At 46.8% G+C, this 18,326-nt stretch overlaps 1 protein-coding gene across 1 annotated transcript in view; it reads left to right on the top strand.

Annotated features, from left to right (window-relative positions):
- Positions 1 to 18,326, top strand: part of Slco2a1 (solute carrier organic anion transporter family member 2A1) — a 125,185-nt gene that overhangs the window by 51,482 nt on the left and 55,377 nt on the right. The window contains exon 2 of the mRNA XM_045136680.1: positions 13,698 to 13,835. Within this exon, the coding sequence (XP_044992615.1) occupies positions 13,698 to 13,835 (138 nt within the window). The remainder of the gene's footprint in view (positions 1 to 13,697; positions 13,836 to 18,326) is intronic.

Here is an 18,326-nt window from a genome sequence, read left to right as displayed (position 1 = left end):
CCTTCCTTCCCTCCCTCCCTCCCTCCCTCCCTCCCTCCCTCCCTCCCTCCCTCTTTCTTTCTTTCTTCCTTTCTTTCTTTCTTTCTTTCTTTCTTTCTTTCTTTCTTTCTTTCTTTCTTTCTTTCTTTCTTTCTTTCTTTTTCGAGTCCAGGCTGACTCAGAATTCACTATGTAGTCTCAGAGTGGCGTCGAACCCATGGCAATCCTCCTACCTCTGCTCCCAAGTGCTGGGATTACAGGTGTGCACCACCATGCCCTGGGGTGAGGGGAGCTTCTTAAAAAATTATATATTTATTTTCAAGGAGAGATAAATAGATAGAGAGAGAAAGAGAGAATGGGACACCAGGGCCACTAGCCACTACAAACAAACTCCAGATACAGGTGCCAGCTTTGCGTGGGTACTGGGGAATCAAACCTGAGTGGTTAGGTTTTGCGGGCAAGTGCCTTTACTACTAAGTCATCTCCCCAATCCAACATTGGGAAACTTCTTTGTCCTTGAACTTGGTGCCTCACCTTCCAAGTCTCACCCCCTGGTGCATGGCCAGCGGGGACTGAGAAGGCACTGTGAGCCAGGAGGGGTAGGTGCAGAAGAGCAGACATACTGAGCCAGCCCCCCCACCCTGGTCAGGCCACACGCCCGCAGGCAGACTCCCCAACCCCTCGGAAGAGTTCTCCAAATAAATCAGGACCCTTGAATATAATAGGAGTGAGCAAGGAAGTACATGAAGATTGGGGATCTGAACTCAGGTCCTCATGTGTGCCCAGCAAACACTTTCCTCACTGAGCTATCTCTCCAGACCCTCCATTGGACAGTTTCTTGACTTGTCACTTTACCGTGGAAGGAGTCGATTCATGTAGACTTGTATCTCTGATTCTCCCTATTCCTCGCAACATTTTTTTTTTTTTTTTTTGAGGTAGGATCTCGCTCTAGCCCTGACTGAAATTCACTATGTAGCCTCAGGCTGGCGTCAAACTCACAGCGATCGTCCCCCCTCAGCTTCCTGAGTGCCGGGATTAAAGGCATGCACCACCACACCTGGACCTCACAACTTAAAAGAAAAAACAAAAAACGTTTTATTTATTTATGAGAGAGAGAGTGTGTGTGTGTTTATGTGAGTATGAACATGCCAGAGTCTATTACAAGTGCAAATGAACTCCAGACACATGTGCTACCTTGTGCACCTGGCTTTACGTGAGTACTGGGGAATTAAATATACGGTATATACTTTTTTGGTTTGACATCTAAGTCCACTGACAAGTAGACCATCCTTGGCTTTTGAAGATTCAGACTCACAATTTTTTTTAACTTATTTATTTGAGAGTGGCACACAGAGAGAGAGACAGATAGAGAGAGAGAGAGAGAGAATGAGCATGCCAGGGCTTCCAGCTACTACAAACAAACTCCAGATGCATGCACCCCTTGTGTATCTGGCTAATGTGGGTCCTGGGGAATTGAGCCTCAAACCGGGATCCTTAGGCTTCACAGGCAACTGCTGAACCGCTAAGCCATCTCTCCAGCCCCAGACTCACAATTTTTAAAAAATATATTTAAATTAATTTATTTTTTTGCAAGCAAATACAGAGACAGAGAAAGAATGGGTATACCAGGACCTCCAGCTAGTGCAAATGAACCCCAGAGGCATGTGCCACATTGTGCATCTGGCTTTATGTGGGTTCTGGGGAACTGAACTATGGTCTTTAGGCTTTGCAGGCAAGCACCTTAACTGCTGAGCCATCTCTCCAGCCCCAGTTTTGCATTTTTCAATGCCACTGGGGTGTGGTGGACATGCATGCACACAACCATTCTGTCTTTCATTTTCTTTATTATTATTATTTTTTAATTTTTAAATTTTTATTAACATTTTCCATGATTATAAAAAAAAATATCCCATGGTAATTCCCTCCTGACACTTCAGGACTGAATTCCCCCTGACACTTTCCCCTTTGAAATTCCATTCTCCATCATATTACCTCCCCATCTTAATCATTTAAAAATTTTTTTATTATTGACAACTTCCATAATCATAGACAATAACCCATGATAATTCCCTCTCCTGTCACTTTCCCCTTCACAACTCCACTCTCCATCATATTCCCTCCCCCTTTCAATCAGTCTCCCTTTGATTTTGATTCATCATCTTTTTCTTCTCTAGGTAGTGTCAGGCACTGCAAGGTCACGGATATCCAGGCCATTTTGTGTCTGGAAGAGTGCACTGTAAGGAATCCTACCCTTCCTTTGACTCTTATGTTCTTTCCGCCACCTCTTCCACAATGGACCCTGAGTCTTGGAAGGAGTGATAGAGATGTTTCAGTGCTGAGCACTCCTCTGTCACTTCTTCCCAGCACTGTGGTGCCCTTTGAGTCATCCCATCACTGCTATCTGAAAAGAGAAACTTCTCTAACCAAAAATGAGAGTAACATTAATATATGAGTATGAACATTAAGAAAAGTGCTTACTGGGCAGTTTGGTGAGCATAATATATGCATTTAACCAGACATCAGCAGGCATTACACCGTATAGCTCATGACTTCCCTCATCATGGTTTTTCAGTATCAGGCATGTATTCCCTCCCATGGAGTGGGCCTTCAGTTCAATTAGAGAGCAGTTGGTTTCTCCTATTACAGACATGCCACTATTGCACCTGGTAGCTCGTTTGTCCTGGTTGACCTAACTTAAGGCCTGCAGTGTCCACTGTTGTTTATCTCCACTGATGACTTCTCTCTCATAGGACTGCATGCGGCGTAGCTATTTCCAGCTTTCTGTCAGATGGTCTACAGGAGGAGGTTTTCAGCTCAGCTCCAGCTTGGTTTGTCAATGACTTTGCTGTCCAGGCAAGTGGAGTCTTCAGCAATAGGGTCTTAACCATCTATTCCTGGTGGGAAACCAAGAGCTTTGGCAATGGCCTCCCTGGCCACCTCACTGGAAACCCATCCCTGGCACTGAAAATTTTCTAGTATCGTCTATCATTTTCAGCATAGTACCCAGTAAACTGTGAGATAGTCAACACTATTACAAAATGGACATTATGCTAATGATTCTGCCCAATTATAGGCTAATGTAGGTATGTTTTGAGCACACTTAAGATAGGCAGGGTGAAGCTACAGAGCTTGGTAGTTTCGATGTATTAAATTCACTTACCTCGGGATATTTTCAGTTATGATGGGGTTATTGGCATGAAACCCTTTCTGGAAGCATCTGAATTTCCTTCTCGGAGTCTTTCTTTGTCCTGTTGAAAAAAAGTAGGGACAGAGTGATATGTCTGCTAAATGTGCATCAGGAAATAGATTGGGTTTCTACTTCAAGATGATAGACTGTGTCTGTCTTTCTTCCTCTCCAACACCCCCATTATAATGAAAAAAAAGATTCAGAATGATAAAATGGGGCTGGGGACTTGGTTCAGTAATTAAAGCAGATTGCTTGCAAAGCCTGCCAGCCTGGGTTCAATTCCCCAGCCACCCATGTAAAGCCAGGTATAGTGGCAAAAGATCCTGGCATGTACACACACACACACACACACACACACACACACACACACACACTTTAAAAGAATGACCAAAACATAACAGAAGAAATTGAAAAGGAGAGAGTCTATGGATAGATGAAAGCCTCAATAATCTGCAGAATGGACAATGATTTGAAAGTATTGATGGATGGAAGTAGCTTGCAGATGCCTGCGTGGGGCCTTCTAGCGGGGGGACTCCTGACACCTGGCGCAGCTCCGGAGGCAACAGCCATAGAACAGGCAGATGTGGCAAAAGGCCAAAGCCCGAGTGGGGCTGAACTCACTGGGGTTCATACAGAATAGCCATTTGCCCTAGGGAAAACATAAACGCCCACCACCTCATGAATCAGGAGCATGTAGTGTGTGTGTTCGTTTCCAGTGGGAAGCCCTGCTCCTGTGGCATCCGGTTTGGTTGCCATTCAGTGAGGTGATCTTACACTAATAAAAATACAGACAGAACTCTCAAAAGATGGGAAGAGGGCTGGAGAGATGGCTCAGCTGTTAAGGCACTTGCTTGCAAAGCCTGATGGCATGGGCTCAATTTCCCCAGTTCCCACGTTAAGCCACATGCACAAAGTGGCACGTGGAACTGGAGTTCGTTTGTAGTGGCAAGAGGCCCTGGTGTGCCCATTCTCTTTGTCCCCCTCTCTAGCTCTCTGTGCTTGCAAATATATAAATATTTTTAAAAAGAAAAAGAAAAAGTTAGGGGCTGGAGAGATGGCTTAGTAGTTAAGGCATGTGCCAGCAAAGCCAAAGGACCCAGGTTCGATTCCCCTGGACCCATGTAAGCCAGATGTACAAGGTGGCACATGCATTCTGGAGTTTGTTTTAAGTGGCTGGAGGTCTGTTTTCTCCCTGTATCTGCCTCTATCTATCTATCTATCTATCTATCTATCTATCTATCTATCTATCTATCTATCTCAAATAAATAAATATATATATATTTTAATCTGGGAGGAGGTGTTACTGTTTAGGGCTTTTAGGTTCATTTTCTCTGCCAGTTAAGGAATTAAGCGGCAGCAAAGTATTGTGAAAGAATAAAGTTTAGTTCAGAGTAAGAGGGAAAGGAGGAGAAAGCAGGTTCCTGGGGGGAGGGCGCCTCCCAGAGTCTGAAGGACCCACAGTTTCTGTGGGGACCAAACCTTTATTGAGCAGGAACGTCTACCCTCCCCCAGTGTATTGGTCGGCTTGAGGGAGGCACTGATGGATTTACTGTGCTCCCAGTAGGCGCAGGTCTCAGGGAGCTCAAGGCCCACCCACCAAGGCAGGGAAATTTGTCCAGGCCAGGAAGAAGAACTCGCCGCTTCCTTCCCCATTCTGTGTTACCAAGTGCTCCTTTCCTATTCTGCCTGGCCCAGAACGCTGTCTCCTACCGTGTTTCACAGGGGCTGGGGCTAAAGGCAATTGCTTGCAGAACCTGCCAGCCTGGGTTTGATACCCCAGTGCCCACATAAAGCCAGATGCACAACATGGTGCACATGTCTAGAGTTTGTTGGCAGTGGCAAGAGTCCCTGACACACCTGCACTTTCTCTCCCTCTCTGCTTTCACTCTCTCTCCCTCCTTCTCTTTCATAAATAAACAAACCAAAAAAAAAAAAAAAGTTGAGAGGAGTAGAGAGCCAAGATGCACATCGAGGTGAGCTGATTCCTTGTGTAGTAAAATGACAAGTCAAGAAACTGTACAAGGGGCTGGAGAAATGGTTCAGTGGATAAAGTGCTTACTGTGCAAACATGAGGCCCCAAGTTTAGCTCCCCATAATCCACATTATTATTATTTTTTAAAGCTGGAAGCTGTGTGTGGTGGCACGTGCCTTTAGTCCCAGCACTGGAGAGGCAGAGGTAGGAGGGATGGCCATGAGTTCGAGGCCACCCTGAGATTTCATAGTAAATTATAGGTCAGCGGGCTACAGAGAGTGAGACCCTTCCTTGAAAAACCAAAATAAATAAAAATTTAAAAAAGATCTGAGAGCTGGGAAAGTAGCTCAGTGGAGAAGAACTTGCCTAACATGCAGAAGGCACTAGGTGTGATGCCTCGTGTCTGTAATCCGAGCTCTGGGGTATCAGAGACACCCTGTCTTACAAAATCAGGCGGAGGGCTCCAGAGATGGCTTGGTGGTTAGAGGTGCCAGCTTACTTGCCAAATCTGAAAGTCCCCACATAATGCCACCTAAAGCCAGCTGCAGAGTGGTGCTGGTTGACAGCTGGCAGTTGTCAGCTGTGGGGTCACATTTCAGAGCTGTCCAGCTCCAGAACCATGGAGAGGTGGCTCTGTGATGGCGTGTGAGCTACATCACCACTACGACGTCTAGTCTGGAAAGGAGAGTCATGAACGTGACAGTGAAAGGAAACATATCTCGGGTTGCTTTGACCTTTCCTGGTTATCCTGAGCCCCAATGATTTGTCCTGTCTTCCTCCTGTCACTGAAACTTGGCTTGGGCCTAGGACCCCACTCTCTCTTCTCTTGGCATCTCAGCTTCTTTTCAGCCTCTCTTAGCTCTGGAACAAAGGTGGTGAGGTGTTTCTTCTTTATTAGAAGAAAGATCTTCAGGGTCACACCTGGTTTTCCGCTTCCTTCCTCTCCGTGTCCCCACAGTGTGTTTGTTAAGATTAAGGGATGGGGCTGTAAACATGACCTTCACATTTAAATGCCCGAGAGCCTCCCGCGCACACCCCATCCTGCATGAATGTTCCCCTACATAGGATTTTTTTTTTTGACAGTTTCCTTTGTAAGATGTGCCTGTAAGAATGACGTGTTCATTTTAACACACACATACACACACTCCCCTCACGTACACCCAAATATTTAAATAAGCACACACGCACACACACTGACCTAGATACTTGCATGGGTTTGAACCTGTCAAAATAGAACTGTTGAATAAATAAACATTCTCATGGCATTGTCAATGTTCATACTTGAAAACAAACACAGAAGATGTGGAATGCCCTTCAAAGTGTCAGATATAGGTTTTTCCCCCCGCCAAAGGTTTTTTTTTTTTTTTCAGCCAACTTTATTGAGGTCTAGTTTACACATAATAAAATGCACAGACTTGGAATGTTTGATGAGTTTTGACAAATGTAAACTCTACCTATATAAATATCACTGCCATTAAGAATATAGATTATTTCCACCACATCAGAAAAGTCCCTGTATACATAGTTGCAAATCTTTAACTTTTGAGTTTGGGTTTAGAAATATCTCAAGGTTATTTAGAGTTGAGCCAAGTAAGCAAGTGGAGCGGCTGAACTGGCTAGAGCTGTTCTGTGTTGTGTGATTTGCGTAGTTGATAGATCATAACCACGTCAAGAAGGAAATTTATAAGTAACCAAAGACAGACTCTACCTGAAGTGGATCTTCTGGTGGCTGAATAGTTCAGAATGTAGGTTATCAAAGTGCTTGAAAGACACATTATGGGCTGGGAAGATGGCTCAGTGGTTAAAGGTGTTTGCATGCAAAGCCTGATGGCCCAGGTTCGATTCCCCAATACTCACATTAAGCCAGATGCACAAAGTGGCACATGCATCTGGAGTTCTTTTATAGCAGCTAGAGATCCTGGTGCACCCACACACACACACTCTCTCTTCTCACAAATAAGTAAATAATATCTTTGGTGGGTTTTTGTTTGTTTTTTTGAGGTGAGGTCTCATTCTAGCCCAGGCTGACCTGGAATTCTCTCTGTTGTCCCAGGGTAGCCTCAAACTCACAGCAATCCACCTACCTCTGCCTCCCAACTGCTGGGACTAACGTCGTGCACCACCACGCCCGGCTATATCATTTGTTTTTTAAAGACACATTGCTCACCTGAAGAACCAAGTAGGCGCTTCAAGCACTAGAGGTTAACTTTTCTAAAAGGCACTAGCTATCTTTTCTCCAGGAAGTCTGTATTCTGTATGGATAAATGAGAAATCAAACGTGTAATATGATATATGAAAATAATAACTGCCAAGAAAAGAAAAGAAAGTAAGAGAGAGAAAATGATTGGTGTGTTATGTTAAGAGGAAGGTAACTTGGCTCTTTCTTGTCCTTTTGAGAAGAACTTTGCCATAAGCTATTTCCTAAAAGGGACACGTTCTTTCTCCAGCAGAGGAGTTGCAATATGTTGTCACCTACAGACGCACTGGGCTGCATTCAGAGCTGGCCTAAGATGCATGTGGCCCTCTGACCACAGGCTGGACACACTCAAAGAGTGTACCCTGGAGAGGTCTCTTCTGTTACCTAGGGGAGGGGGAGGTTGTGGGGTTACATAAAGATATACGGAGAAAGTTGGGTTAGATAAAGTTAAGCAAGTCTTTAATGGAAGGACTTCTCCAAGCCTTTGATATGCTAATGCGAAGACAGTTATTCATGGCGATGGATTACAATGTGCAATACTTTCTAAGCACTTTTCTCCACGGAAACCTTTCAGCTCGGAGCATCTTCAGCAAGCAAGAGTTTTCTGTAACACCTTGCAGTCCACCCTGCTCCTGGGCTCTCAAGACACAGAATTGCAAGTACAGAGAAGTTAATTACTCAGGGAGGAAGAGGAGTGAGTGGGGGGCAGCCTCAGTCTACTGACTCCATCCGTGTGGGCACAACATGGTGCCAGGTACCCTAAATATACCCTTTGGTGAAACCCTGTCCACCCAGGTGTCATGGCTCCTGTGTTCTTTTGGAATTGTTGCTCAGGGTGATTCCATTAGCAGCCAATATTCTCATCATTCCTTACCCTTGCCCAGGATCTAGGCCTGTTTGACTCCAAAACAAAAACAATCAAAACCCAGGATTGCCAAGGAGCCCAAGAAGAAAGGTTGCAAGCTAACTGGCACATCCTTCCCACTCCATCGATTCATCCTCATGCACTCTAAAACCCATGTTCTCTCTGAGGGATGGGTTTCCACTTCTTTTGTGCTGGCAAATGTCCCTTGCTCCCTCACTGCCAGCTGTGAGTGGGCATTTAGTATTTAGCATTATTAGACAGGGACATAGTCCCATGGTTCCATCCACCTGAAACAGTATACAAGACCAGATAGCCTTGAGGCCAACTGACCATGGCCGAACGGCTCTGTTGAAACTGTTTCTCTCCTGCTCTCTTTTGCCCTGGCATTTTCTCCTGCCCTGTAGCCATGAAGCTGATCTCTCTGTGCTGTATTCTTTGGAATGTAAAGCCCAGACCCACAGCAGCACTTCTGCCAAGGGATCCATGAAGTGCCCAGACCTGTTAGGGCTGCAGTGGCCAGCAGCTGGTGTGAGCTTGGTGGTGAGGGGGCGAAGAGGTGGAAAGGGGCCAATAGCTTTTGCTGAACTCTCCCAACCCACTACCCTGGGGGAGAAGATGAGGGAATTTCTTCCCTTACAGGAAACTCAAGGGCATATCTTTCAGGAAATGTTCTGAGACAGGTCTTCTCTCCCACCATCCCCATCTTCCTCTCATGAGACGGCTGAGGAAGTTGGTAGGAATTAGTCATTCCTGTTAATTCACTACTAATTTGAATGGGCCAATCTTTCCTGAGCTTAAAGCTCAGAAACTAGAATGTCCTGACTCTACACTCATGGTCCTGCTTTTCCATAGGGACTCCTGCTCCTGGGCTCCTCCTCACATATGGATTTGTCCCCTTCCTGTTCTTGTGCTGGAAATACAACCTTGTCGCTTCTTCCATGTGGAACCAGTGACAGCTCAACCTGTGCACGAGTATCTGATCTGGCCTCCTACTGCATGTCCACCACCCTGGCCTGGACTCAGATCCAGCCATCATTGTGTCTCTTTCCTCTTCTGCTGGGTGACACTCATCAAAACCGTGACCCAACAAGTCTTTGAGGTCCCTGTATGCAAAAGTCAGCAACAGGGTGCTGAGATTTTTAGAAGCAACCTTGAACCAGAAAGATCACTAAGCCCCAGACTAGGCAAGGAGATCCTGAACAAGGAGTGTTTAGGAGAATGAACTGTGGGTTCCATACAAGTTGTGAATAAAGGTATGGACACCATATGTGCTCTGAGGGCCTCTGAGAGCTAAGCTTGGTTGGCAGTCTGCGGGAGGGGTTGCAGATCTCTGAGTGCTGTGTAACAAAGAAATCCCCAGTTCAGTGCTTCAAACAACGACAGCATTCACTTTACTGGCAAGTCTGCAATCTGTGTGGGGTTCAGCTGGGGGTAGCTCATTTCTATTCTACTTGGCATCCAAGGCTGGAGCTGGAAACATCTGAAGGTTGATTGGTGACTTGTCTTGGCAGTTGACACTGCCTGAGGGCTGAAACCCTAGTTGGAATTGTCAGCTGTGCACCAACATGTGGCCTCCTCATGGGTGAGGAAGTCCAAGCCTCCTTACAGAGTAATGATTGTTTGAGTTCTAAGGATCATAGACAGAAAGAGCTAGGCAAGCTCTCTACTCATACTTAGGATCTAGCCTCAGAAGCCACATAGCATCATTTCTGTTCCATTCTCATTATAAACAAGGAGCTAGGATTGAACCACACTCAAAGGGAGAGAACCTACCCTCCTCCTGTTGGGGAAGTATTCTGGTCACACTGTAAGCGGTGCATGTGAAGAGGAGGTATTGATGTGGTCATCTTTGTGAAATACAGTCAACCTCAGCAGGGTACGGAGCCAAAGAGGGAGATGGGTTGAGTGTGAGACCTGTGGTGTTCAAAGATATCTCACCAAGGGTGTCAGCTTTTATCTCCTTGGAAGTGGGAACTGGTAAGAGATGTTGGTTTGGTCATGACATGCTTGAATGAGTGTTTGAGAAAGCTGTGTTTGGGGAAGATGGTGAAAGCATAAGGAGGGCAGACAAGAAACCTGTGAGACTGGGGTAGCAATCCAGGGGAGAAACCAGTAGGGGCCTGAGCCAAGGCACGAAGAGAGGACTCAGATAGGAGAAATACTAAGAAGAGGTCCTGGGATCTGGCAATGGGGTGAATGAATGCTGGGGTGTGGGAGTAGGCATCTAGGAGGACTCTGGGTTTCTGGTTAGGTAAACAGCGAGAGTTATGGGTGAAGGAAAAGAGGAGAGACTTGTGGGGCAGACATTGGGTCCCATCTGGGATGTGACTCGTCTGAGAGGTCAGAGGTGGTCATACCTAACAGACAGTGGGATGCACCTGAGTGTAGAGCTCTGGAGAATGTAATAGAAGAGGAACCAAGGTTTGGGTACCTTCATCCTGTGGACAAATCAGATTGCCAAAATGCATGTACCAAAATGGTGTGTGTCCAAAAGCATGATCACAGACAGCTTTAGGGGAATTTGCTTTGTAGAGGAAGGTCAAGGGGGAAGATCTGGCAAAGCACCAGATATCAGATTGCCCCCTTCCTGCATCTGGTTTGATCCAGGGGATAATCTGAGATTGAGTGTGCCTTGGAATCTGAGATATAATGCCTTGTAACCATGGATGATGACCAGACTTTGACTAATCCATCACCATCACCTTCACCATCACCAGCACTGTTACCTTCACTACCATAATCATCTTCACCATTTCCAACACTGTTACCTTCACTATCATCATCACCTTCACCATCTTCAACACCTTCACCATCACCAACACTGTTACCTTCACTACCATAATCACCTTCACCATCTCCAACACCTTCACCATCTCCAACACTGTTACCTTCACTATCATCATCACCTTCACCTTCACCATCTCCAACATCTTCACCATCACCAGCACTGTTGCCTTCACTACCATAATCACCTTCACCATCTCCAACATCTTCACCATCACGAGCATTGTTGCCTTCACTACCATAATCACCTTCACCATCTCCAACATCTTCACCATCACCAGCACTGTTGCCTTCACTACCATCATCACCATCACCTTCACCTCCACCAACACTTTCACCATCAACAACACCTTCACCATCAACAACACTCTCACATTCACTTTTACCATCCCTTCTACCAAAATGTTCACCACCAACACCAGTACTATCACATTGTCTTCACCAACACCATTACCATTATCACTACCTCACCATTGCTGTTCTATGTTGCCCACCATAGTCTGTTTCAAGGCTCTCCTGTCCCCTGTGCCCACAGTGGTAGTTGCTATGAAGGGGAGGAGTTCTGTGCTTATTTTGCTTTTCACTTACCTCAACATGCCAACTAGTCCAGGAAGTTGGTCCATAGTGCCCACCAGGTTCTGCTTGAGGAACTTTTTCAAAAGACACATTTCTGACTTTGTTCCCACCCATTTCAATCCAGAAGACCTGGGCTTGGGCTTTAGACTCTTTTCCAAAGATAGTCTCTTGCCCCTCTGTCCAGGTCAATTTGACTTAAGGCTGAGTTCAGAACTACAATTACCATGCAATTGGGGGAACTTGGCTAAGGTTGCTCTTTTGAATGAGAGACAAGCCAAGACCTGGCTCACTACTATGCATCTTGAGTGACGGGCTCCTAAACTCCAAAGAGTTATTTATAGGACTGTGTTGGACATTCAGGTTCCCCTTCTCTGACCTCATTTTCCCTATCTGGGAAGAGAACAGGACAAAGTCATTTTCAAAAGTGGCTTTGGCCAGGCATGGTGGCTCATGCCTTTAATCCCAACACTTGGGAGGCAGAGGTAGGAGGATTGTTGTAGGTTCGAGGCCAGCCTGGGACTACAGAGTGAGTTCCAGGTCAGCCTGGGCTAGAGTGAGACCCTATTTCTAAACAACAACAAAATAACTTTGGAGTGGACTTGGTGGGACAAGTTTTTTAGTCCCAGCATTCAGGTGGCTGAGATTAGGAGGATCATTGTGAGTTCAAGGCCAACCTGGGGCTACAGGTTTCAGCTTGGGTTAGAGTGAGACTTTACCTTGAAACAAAACAAAAACAGAGCTTTATTACAAAACATTAGGAAGATTCTTATATATGCAAAGAAACACAGGTTAGGCTTTCTGGGAAGCAGGGTTAGAGAGCCACTTTCAGCTGCTGGCAGGCAAGCTTTCTTCTAGCTCTGATGAGGAAGGAGTTGACTGTGTAAGCTCAGAGACAGGCAGCTGTTTGGAGACATGTCTGGTTTCTTAGACCCTCCGAGTTAAAGACATGAGCATGTGTGGATACTCAATGAATTCTGGGTTCTGTCAGAAGCCTCCAGATGGCCACACCAAGGCTCTGTCCTGGTAGGTAGGATACCTCCCAGGTTGGAGTGAGGCCCCCCACTGCACAGAGGCAGGTTAAGTTTTGGAGGGAACAGAAAGAAATGAAGGTGGAGCCTCGTGGGCTCTTCCGAATGCCAGCCCTTCAATTAAGGGAAGAGCTTTGGCAGACTATGAAGGATAACAGTGCCCCACCCTTCCCTGGAGCAAAAGCGTGACCCAGAAGGGTACCTTCCAAGGACTGCTTAGAGATGTGGCTCTTCTGGCTTAGCGTCTGTTACTGAGGCCCCCCAGGAGGGCTCCAAGCTCAGTCTGGAGCTCACAAAGGATACTGTCAAGCCCCTCTCCCACACTACCTGATGTATATCTGTCCCTATGAACCCTAGAATTCACATTTACTCAGTACTCACAGGATATGGCATGTGAAGCCTGGTAGATGACACCATGCCAAGTGGTCCTTCCCCAAGGCCTTAACCTTCCATGCAGAGGGGCAGACTGGCACAGATACTCCTCCCAAGAGGTCAAGATAGCCCTGGTATTGAGCTTACTGAGGATGGGAATGGGCCACGTATTCGAGCCAGATCTGAGAACTGCATCCCTCTCTGGCACGTTAGAGGTGAGCCTTGGAGGATAGGTGTTGGGAACAAAGGACAGGAGGGGAGAAGTGGAACAAACAACCTGGGGTTTCCTCATCCACTGGGCATGGACGGAGAGCAACCTTCAGCCCACTCAGGGACTAGGAGGCAAGGTGACCAGCAGCTTGTAAGACATTGTGGTGCCATCGGGAGTAAACCAAGATGGCACCAGCATTGATGCTTGATGAAATCAGACCATTACTTGGGGATGACCTTCCATGTGGTTTCACTGGGCTATTTATGATAGTGGGGATGATATTTTGTAGAGCTAGGAATGGCTAACATTTTTGGAGTTGTTTCCTGTGGGGTAAAACATGATATAGTGACAATGGCAATTCACCCTCAGAACAACCCTGTGAATTAAGTATTTCTAGGCAATGCACGGAGAAACAGTCCTGGCTACTGGGCCTCCATGCCCCAGAGGCGCCCCCCTGGATGGAAGGCTGGGCAGGCACCCAGTCCACTGAACAGGGAGGCCTCACAGAGCTGTCGTCTGTCCCCAGGTATTCGTGCTTTGCCATGGCCTCCTGCAGCTCTGCCAGCTCCTGTACAGTGCCTACTTCAAGAGCAGTCTCACCACCATTGAGAAGCGCTTCGGGCTCTCCAGTTCCTCCTCGGGTCTCATTTCCAGCTTGAACGAGGTGAGCAAGAGGTACTGGGCTTCTGGCCCCTAGATGCACTCTGCTGACCACGGGGTCTGGGGAGAGCAGAGCGGCGAGCTGAGTGTGCACCTCAGACGCAGGAAAGGTGGGCTTCTTTCTCTCTGGATGTAGAATGCAACTCCTGGGCTGAAGAGCTGCTTTACTGGTTTGGGTGCTTGCCTATGAAGCCTAAGGACTCAGGTTCAACTCCCCAGAACCCACATAAGCCGGATGCACAAGGTGACATATACGTGAGAAGTGGCGCATGCAACTGAAGTTTGTTTGCAGTAGCCAGAGGCCCTGGTGCTCCAGTTCTCTCTCTAGCTCTCTCTCTCTCTCCCTCTCTCATAAATAAAATAAATTAAAGTGCAACTCCTAAATGTTGGCCTTTGACTCTGATAATGTTCCGGGACATGTTGTATTCACTCATGGAGAGCCAGCACTGGTCCACGTTCCTGGTAGGTATCACAAGTTGCCCACAGTTCCCTTGCTTGGTGAGTCCAGTCATAGCATCTGATTCTTCTCTCACAATGTTCTAGGCCCTTCTACTAAGGAAAAATTAGAGCTGGCATTTAAGGTAAACACCCTCTTCCAGTTTATCTCAGAGAATAGCCAAGTCTGTGAGCCCCTACCCTTAAATTTGCATCCTCATTGTCCTAACGCTTGGCACAGGACTGTGGGTCCAGAAATAACGGGAATTTTCAAGGGGCACAGAGTAGCTGGGACAGGATCTGTTTAAGATATGCCATATAGGCAAGTAAGGGGCGTGACATTTCCCCAGGGATCTAGTTCAATCAAAATGAAAATAACTGACTCAGGGCCAGCAAGGAGGCCCGATAGTTAAAGCGCTCGCCTGCAAAACCTAACGACCTGGGTTCAATTCCCCAGTACCCGTATAAGTCAGATGCACAAAGTGCCACATGCATCTGCAATTCATTTGCAGTGGCTAGAGGCCCTGGTGTTCTCTCTCTCTCTCCATATATATATATATATCATCTCCCTGCTTGCAAATAAAGTATTTTTTTTTCAAAAGAAAATAACTGACTCATGAAACCTTCTCATTCCCAAGCTCAGATAAACTCTTCAAGAACTTGATATGGCCCAACACCTGACTTTTTCCATATAACAAATTTATTAATTAATAATAACAATTTTTAAAAAACACTTGGCGAGTGGCACACACCTTTAATCCCAGTATTCGGAAGACAGAGGTAAGAGGATCACCGTGAGTTTGAGGCCACCCTGAGACTCCATAGTGAATCCCAGGTCAGCTTGGGCTAGAACAAGAGCCTACCTCAAAAAAGCAAAACAAAACAAACAAACAAAAAAATCAACAAAAAAGAGCCCTGGCTTTATGCCTGTGTGTGACTTCAGGCAAATACCGCTAGATAGTTCACTTCTCTGATGTCACATTCTTGTGTACATGTGTCTGCAGTACTGTATATGATTCTGTGTGTCTGTGTGTCCAAACGTTTTGGAATACTTCAGTGTTGTCTGTGAGCATTGGATGATTCACTTATGTCTCTGTATATAGCTGTGAATGTGTGTGTGTCTGCATATACCTATATCTGTGGGTGTCTGAGGATTTATGCGTGACTATGTGGAAGGCTGGGCGGGTAGCCTGTGGTATGTGAGAAGAGACCAGCCCGGTGCAGGGGAACCATGAGCCGTGTGGTGGGTATGAGCCTTCAGGCCACAGCTCCACAGTCTCAAAGCCTTCTGGGTATAAAACGAAGAGGAGCCGGGCATGGTGGCGCACGCCTTTAATCCCAGTACTTGGGAGGTAGAGATAGGAGGATCTCTGTGAGTTCGAGGCCACCCTGAGACTACAGAGTGAATTCCAGGTCAGCCTGAACTAAAGCGAGATCCTACCTCAAAAAAAAAAAAAAAAAAAAATCAACAAACAAAAAAGAATATAAAAGGAAGAGGCCCAGGCTGATTATGAAGGTTCTTGGCTCTGGGAAATCGCAGCCCTTGTGTCCGCTCTGACGCGCAGGGCTAAGCAGGCAAGGCTGGCTCAAGCCTGGAGCTCCTGCCCTTGGCAGCTGCCTGGTGTCTGGTGTCTTTGGGGTTTTGAGACAGAGTGAACTATTAATGGGCATTGTGACAGCTTCCAAATGTTTCCTAATGAGCTTGCCTCAGGCTAAGGTGTGAAGCCTGAGGCCTTTTTTCTCTTAGAACTACCTCAGCTTTGGGTTTGTTTTATGGGGAAAATACATCGGTTTTTCAAAGGCAGTCCCCCTGCTAAAGAAAAGCTGGAGGGCAAGGTCACAGTTCCTCAGCGGATCCTGTGCCCCACAGAGAAACTGGCCCAGGCCCCAGAGGCTAAAGGGCAGCTCTGTAGATAGGTGGGGCTGGGCCCCCTCACCTCCCGTCCCCCCATCACCTCTCATACAGGACGTCTGAAGTCAGCCCCTGTGAGCATAGCTGAAGGTTCAAAGGTCCAATGCCTCAAGCAGTTTGTGGAAAAATGATGGAACAGCAAGAAGGAAAGACACGCAACGCAACACACACAAGCATCAAGCTCTTTCTCTCCAGGCACCTGTTTCAGAACGTTCTAGAATCCCCAGGGCTGGAGAGCTCCCTGCTGAGTCCCTGCTGGCTCCTCACACGCACGCACACACTGGTCCATAGGCCGCAGTAGATGTGTTGCTTTAAAACCTACTGGGTGGGCTGGAGAGATGGCTTAGCGGTTAAGCGCTTGCCTGTGAAGCCTAAGGACCCCGGTTCGAGGCTCGGTTCCCCAGGTCCCACGTTAGCCAGATGCACAAGGGGGCGCATGCGTGTGGAGTTCGTTTGCAGAGGCTGGAAGCCCTGGCACGCCCATTCTCTCTCTCTCCCTCTATCTGTCTTTCTCTCTGTGTCTGTCGCTCTCAAATAAATAAAAAATTTAAAAATAGGTGCTTGTTCGTTGGTTCGCTGGATCAACATGCCTCAGTGAACTCCAGGAAGCATTTGTTACTGTGATGCTTGAAAAGAGCCACTTAGGGAGTTTATTTGGGCTCATGGTTTGAGGGTACAGTCCATCGTGAGGGATGGCAGGAATGTGAAGCAGCCAGTCGCGTTGCTTCCAGTCAGGCAGCAGAAAGCTATGACTTCTGGTGCAATTTGCTCTCTTATTTTTTGTGCAGGTTTTTTCTTTTGTTTTTTTTCAAAGTAGGGATTCACTCTGGCCCAGGCCAACCTGGAATTCACTATGTATTCTCAGGGTGGCCTCGAATTCATGGCGATCCTCCCATCTCTGCCTCCCAAGTGCTGGGATTAAAGGTGTGTGTCACCACACCCAGCCTACTTTCTTTTTTTTTTTTTTTAACTTGGTCTGGGATCCCAGCCCATGGAAGGGTGCTGACCACATTCAGGGTGGATCTTCCCACCGCAGTTAACCCGATCTAGAAACTCCCCCACAAGACATGTCCAGACATTTGTCTCCTGAGTGATTTCTTGATCCCGTCAAGTTGACAATGGAGATTAACCATCCTCACAAAAGTATGGAAATAAAATCCTTTAGAGGTCAGATAATAAATTTCATGAAAAGAAAGTCAGGGAGAAGATAGGGCACCCAGAGCTAAAGGGCTGGGGCACACAGGGCCGAAGTGACAGATGTAAGGAACATACTTTCTGAATCATCAGGAACTGTGAACAATCGATCTGTCTTTGCCCTTCATTTTGCAAAACTGAACTGGGCCCAGGGAGGGGTATGGATAGTTCAGAAATGGAGCTGTTGACGGGGGGCTGGAGAGATGGCTTAGCAGTTAAGGCACTTGCCTTCAAAGCCTAAGGACTGAGGTTCAATTCCCCAGTATCCACGTAAGCCAGATGCACAGTGGCTAGAGGTCCTGGTGTGCCCATTCTCTCTCTCAAATAAATAAATTAATTAAATAAAAAAGGAACGAAGCTGTTGGGACAGAAACCCACTTCTTCAAGGGGCAGCAGATTAATTGGTGGGGTCTAGGCAATGTAAAGTCATGCAACCCAAGTGCACCCCACCTTCTGACCTCATGGACGTGGTCAGGACACTTGTTCTTCTGTCACATATAAAATAAGCGTGTTGCACGGCTATGAAGACCATGCGCATTGCTTGGCCGTTATTCTGAGGCCCAGGCCAGAATCCTGAGGCCCTTGCCTTTGTAGTTTGCTAAGCTTTGGAGATGAATTAGGGAACGTGGACTGTTCCTAGGAGTCAGCAAGGATTGGGGGCTTTCTTGAATGTTTTTTTTTTTTTTTGTCCAGTGTGTGTATATGATGTGTGTGTGTGCGTACGTGTGTGTGTTCATGTGCTCGTGTGTGATGGGGGCATGCACGTGTCACAGCATGAGTGCCAAGGTCAGAGGACCACTTTCAGGAGTCAGTCCTGGCTTTACACCTCACTTTGAGTCAGGGACACTTATTCCCGCGCTCCTTGTTTCTTCATCATTGCTTTTGCCAGGCTGCTCGGTCCATGAGCTTCGGGGAACCTCTCCTGTCTCTGCCTCCCATCTTGCCTTCAGCACG

Source organism: Jaculus jaculus, chromosome 17 (assembly GCF_020740685.1).
Source record: "Jaculus jaculus isolate mJacJac1 chromosome 17, mJacJac1.mat.Y.cur, whole genome shotgun sequence".
Lineage (NCBI taxonomy): Eukaryota > Metazoa > Chordata > Mammalia > Rodentia > Dipodidae > Jaculus > Jaculus jaculus.
This window is presented reverse-complemented; position numbering and strand designations above follow the sequence as displayed.